General features: G+C 40.6%; 1 protein-coding gene across 1 annotated transcript in view; it reads right to left on the bottom strand.

The window, feature by feature from the left end:
- LOC103129123 (centromere/kinetochore protein zw10 homolog) overlaps nt 1–3,113 on the bottom strand; it is a gene marked incomplete at its 5' end in the record, with an annotated part of 6,698 nt that extends 3,585 nt beyond the window's left edge. The window contains 4 exon segments of the mRNA XM_007540101.1: nt 1,382–1,534; nt 2,481–2,650; nt 2,732–2,803; nt 2,890–3,113. Coding sequence (XP_007540163.1) covers nt 1,382–1,534; nt 2,481–2,650; nt 2,732–2,803; nt 2,890–3,113 — 619 coding nt within the window.
- Between the last annotated feature and the right edge of the window lie 763 nt (nt 3,114–3,876).

Raw genomic sequence — 3,876 nt, 5'->3', positions numbered from 1 at the left:
TTGTCCTGTTGAAAAATAAATGATGGTCCAACTAAACGCAAACCGGATGGAATAGCATGCCGCTGCAAGATGCTGTGGTAGCCAAGCTGCTTCAGTATGCCTTCAATTTTGAATAAATTCCCAACAGTGTCACCAGCAAAGCCCCCCCACACCATCACACCTCCTCCTCCATGCTTTATGGTGGGAACCAGGCATGTAGAGTCCATCCGTTCACCTTTTCTGCGGCGCACAAAGACACGGTGGTTGGAACCAAAGATCACAAATTTGGACTCATCAGACCAAAGCACAGATTTCCACTGGTCTAATGTCCATTTCTTGTGTTCTTTAGCCCAAACAAGTCTCTTCTGCTTGTTGCCTGTCCTTAGCAGTGGTTTCCTAGCAGCTATTCTACCATGAAGGCCTGATTCACAGTCTCCTCTTAACAGTTGTTGCAGAGATGTGTCTGCTGCTAGAACTCTGTGTGGCCTCTAATCTGAGCTGCTGTTAACCTGCGATTTCTGAGGCTGGTGACTCGGATGAACTTATCCTCCGCAGCAGAGGTGACTCCTGGTCTTCCTTTCCTGGGGTGGTCCTCATGTGAGCCAGTTTCTTTGTAGCGCTTGATGGTTTTGGCGACTGCACTTGGGGACACTTTCAAAGTTTTCCCAATTTTTCGGACTGACTGACCTTCATTTCTTAAAGTAATGATGGCCACTCGTTTTTCTTTACTTTGCTGCTTTTGTCTTGCCACAATACAAATTCTAACACTCTATTCAGTAGGACTATCAGCTGTTTGTCCACCTGACTTCTGCACAACACAACTGATGGTTCCCAACCCCATTTATAAGGCAAGAAATCCCATGTATTAACCTGACAGGGCACAGCTGAGAAGTGAAAACCATTTCAGGTGACGGCCTCTTGAAACTCACCAAGAGAATGCAGAGTGTGTGCAAAGCAGTAATCACAGCAAAATGTGGCTACTTTGAAGAACCTAGAATAAAAGGCGTATTTTCAGTTGTTTTACACTTTTTTGTTTAGTATATATTTCCACATGTGTTAATTCATAGTTCTGATGCCTTCAGTGTGAATCTACAATGTCAATAGTCATGAAAATAAAGGAAACTCATTGAATGAGAAGGTGTGTCCAAACTTTTGGTCTGTACTGTATGAATGAAAAAAAAAATATAAAGTTGCTAATAAAGTTGCATTTTTCACTTAGAGACACATTTATTGTGTACAAGAGCTTAAGTTTTTTCTTAAAATATAAATATATAAAACTGTTCCTGTACGATATAGACAGACACTTACAGTAAGCCAAGACAATGTCTTATTTGCATGGTCACATCCCCACATAAATCTACTGCAAAATGAAACAATAAAACCTTACTAGACCCTCTGAAACGTTCCAGGTCTCCCTCTCTCACCTGTCTTACTGCTTTGCTGGTTGCAGTGTAGTTGTCCTCATCGTCCAGGTTGCTGAAGTTGTGAGCCGTGGCGAGTCTCTCAAGGAGTTCAGCTCTCTGGACATTCAGCTGGGCCAAAAAGCACTGAGCACCTAAGAAACAGGACAGCCTGAAGCTTGTGCAGATCTAAATGAATATGGCCCCACAAATATACAAATAAACTTTCAGGAAATTTTTAATGTCAAGATTTGTTTCTTGTTTTCTAGAAAGTTAGAAAACTGCCTATCTTCTGATAAGATGTTTGTGTTCAACCGTTTAAATGTTTTGGTTCGATTTGATTCGAAATCTTATCTCCATCAATCACTCTGCTCATTTCATGAAAATATTGCATGTTTAGTTGATTTTAGTGAAAAAAAAATCAATGTATTTACAGTTGCATTTTTACCTCAGATTGTTGTAGCCCTCTGCTTGACAAGCATTAAACACCAATTCATTATAGACTTTTTAAGACCATTATGAATTAAATGTAAGAATAGGGATGCTCCGATCAGGATTTTTGCTGCCGATTCCGATGCTGATCATCCATGAAGCCGATCTTTGCCGATCACCCGGAATGGCTGATAATTTTTCACTTTAGCTATAAATGATACTATATTGTCTGGCAAAATGGAAAAATTATCTGGCAATAAATTCACCTAATTTAGACATAATAGACATATTTTAATAAATATTTAAAATCTTTTTCAATTCACATACTGCAGCTTTAAGCAAACATTCGATGTGAGAGTTCAGTCTGGTAGAGGTTGAGCGGCTCTACATCTGTGAAATATTACTACCAGTAACGCGTAGCGGCGGTTCAAGAGCGAGAGCAGAACCAGCATCTTACACCGCCAGCTTGAAGACTTGAATTATTTTTCTGGTTATTTGTTTAGACATAATAGACCATCATGCTCTGTTATGACCATCATGCTCTTCCAGGTGGGTGTTGGTAGCTGTGCGCAGCTTTACCTCTTTTTTCACAGAAATTGACCAATAATGATCATGGCCAATTGACCGGCACACCTCTAATGTCTATATTTTTCTTAACTGCTGGCTCACCCAGTTTCCTGAATCCAGGCACCATGTCAACAAAAGTCGCGACGCCCTCGCTGAGGGGCTGTGGCAGGTGGGCTCGAAAATGGTGCCCCAGTGTGAGCAGGTGGTGCGCCAAGTACATGCAGTTGTTGTGCTGGACAGCAGCAAGGTGGGGAAATTTGAGTAGGTTCTCCCTAAAAAGATTAAAATTACAAACATTCATCTCTCCAGATACAGTATGTGGTTTATGCGACCTGGGATAGAAGCATTCTTACTTGTGGTACGTCGGCACAACATCATAGAAAAGCTGAAAAATGTTTCTCACAGTGAAGAAGAGCTGCAAGGCGCTGAAAAACAGAGAGACATATTAGCTGGGTTTTTCTCCCAGGGGGAGGCCAGCTGCATTTAAACAGTAAAAGTCTCTGAAACTTACCACTGAGTGGAGCTTCCTACAGCCTCACACAGCGTGTTGACCGCCAGCTCCATCAGCTGTTGCACAGACTCACTGATGCGACAGGCTGGCAGGCGTAGACTGCAGGCAGACAACTGCTTGGAGTTCTCAATCGGCACCTCTTCCTTCACCACCTCCTGCTTCACTTTCACCTCTGAACCGGGAGGAGGCAGTTTGGGCAGCCGCAGTTTCGACTCAGGGCTGATCTAATGGAGGAGAAAAGAATCGAAGCTACTGAGAGAAACTTGACAGGGGGACACAATGTGAGGATGCTGCTGAAAGATTCAATTCTAGCCCAGGCACAACTGTGCCACATTGCTCAATTCACTTTTAATGTTTTCGTAACATTTTTCCCTCTTGTTATTGTCTTTTTAATCATCTGTACTTGTAAACATAGAACCATGCACAACAAATGGTACATAAAAAATAACTAGTCATTAAAAATAACTTAAGTATGAGAATTAGGGCTGCAACAAATGATTAATTTAGGAATTGATTATTCTGATGATTAATCAAATAAAATAATTGGCAGATTCTACAAAATTTCCATAAAACCTGAAATATTTTTATTTAATATTAGGACTATCTTAAAAGATGCAAATAAGCAATTCAATTTCATTTGAGCTACAAAAACTTTTTTTTTTTGCCTAATATGCAATTCAACATTCCCTTAGTGAATGTTTTATATACTCTAACATTTTTCATTACAATAAAACATACAACACACACTGAACTTGGGGCACTGATTCTTAGTTAAGTAAAAAGACAGAAAAATTGTTTTTTAATACACACACACACACACACACATTAGATGATATTACACCTAGTTATGCTTCCTTGCTCTTGCATGTCAGCCATTTAGACCAACGTCTGTTGTAAGAATGTCCTTTCATACGTAAAAGATATGTCAGTTTTTCCATAGAGTGAATCTCCTCCATGACGTCCCTCCAGTGGTCCAGCAGGGGGGGG

Source organism: Poecilia formosa, unplaced genomic scaffold, assembly GCF_000485575.1.
Source record: "Poecilia formosa unplaced genomic scaffold, Poecilia_formosa-5.1.2 Scaffold518, whole genome shotgun sequence".
NCBI classification, from domain to species: Eukaryota; Metazoa; Chordata; class Actinopteri; order Cyprinodontiformes; family Poeciliidae; genus Poecilia; species Poecilia formosa.
This window is presented reverse-complemented; position numbering and strand designations above follow the sequence as displayed.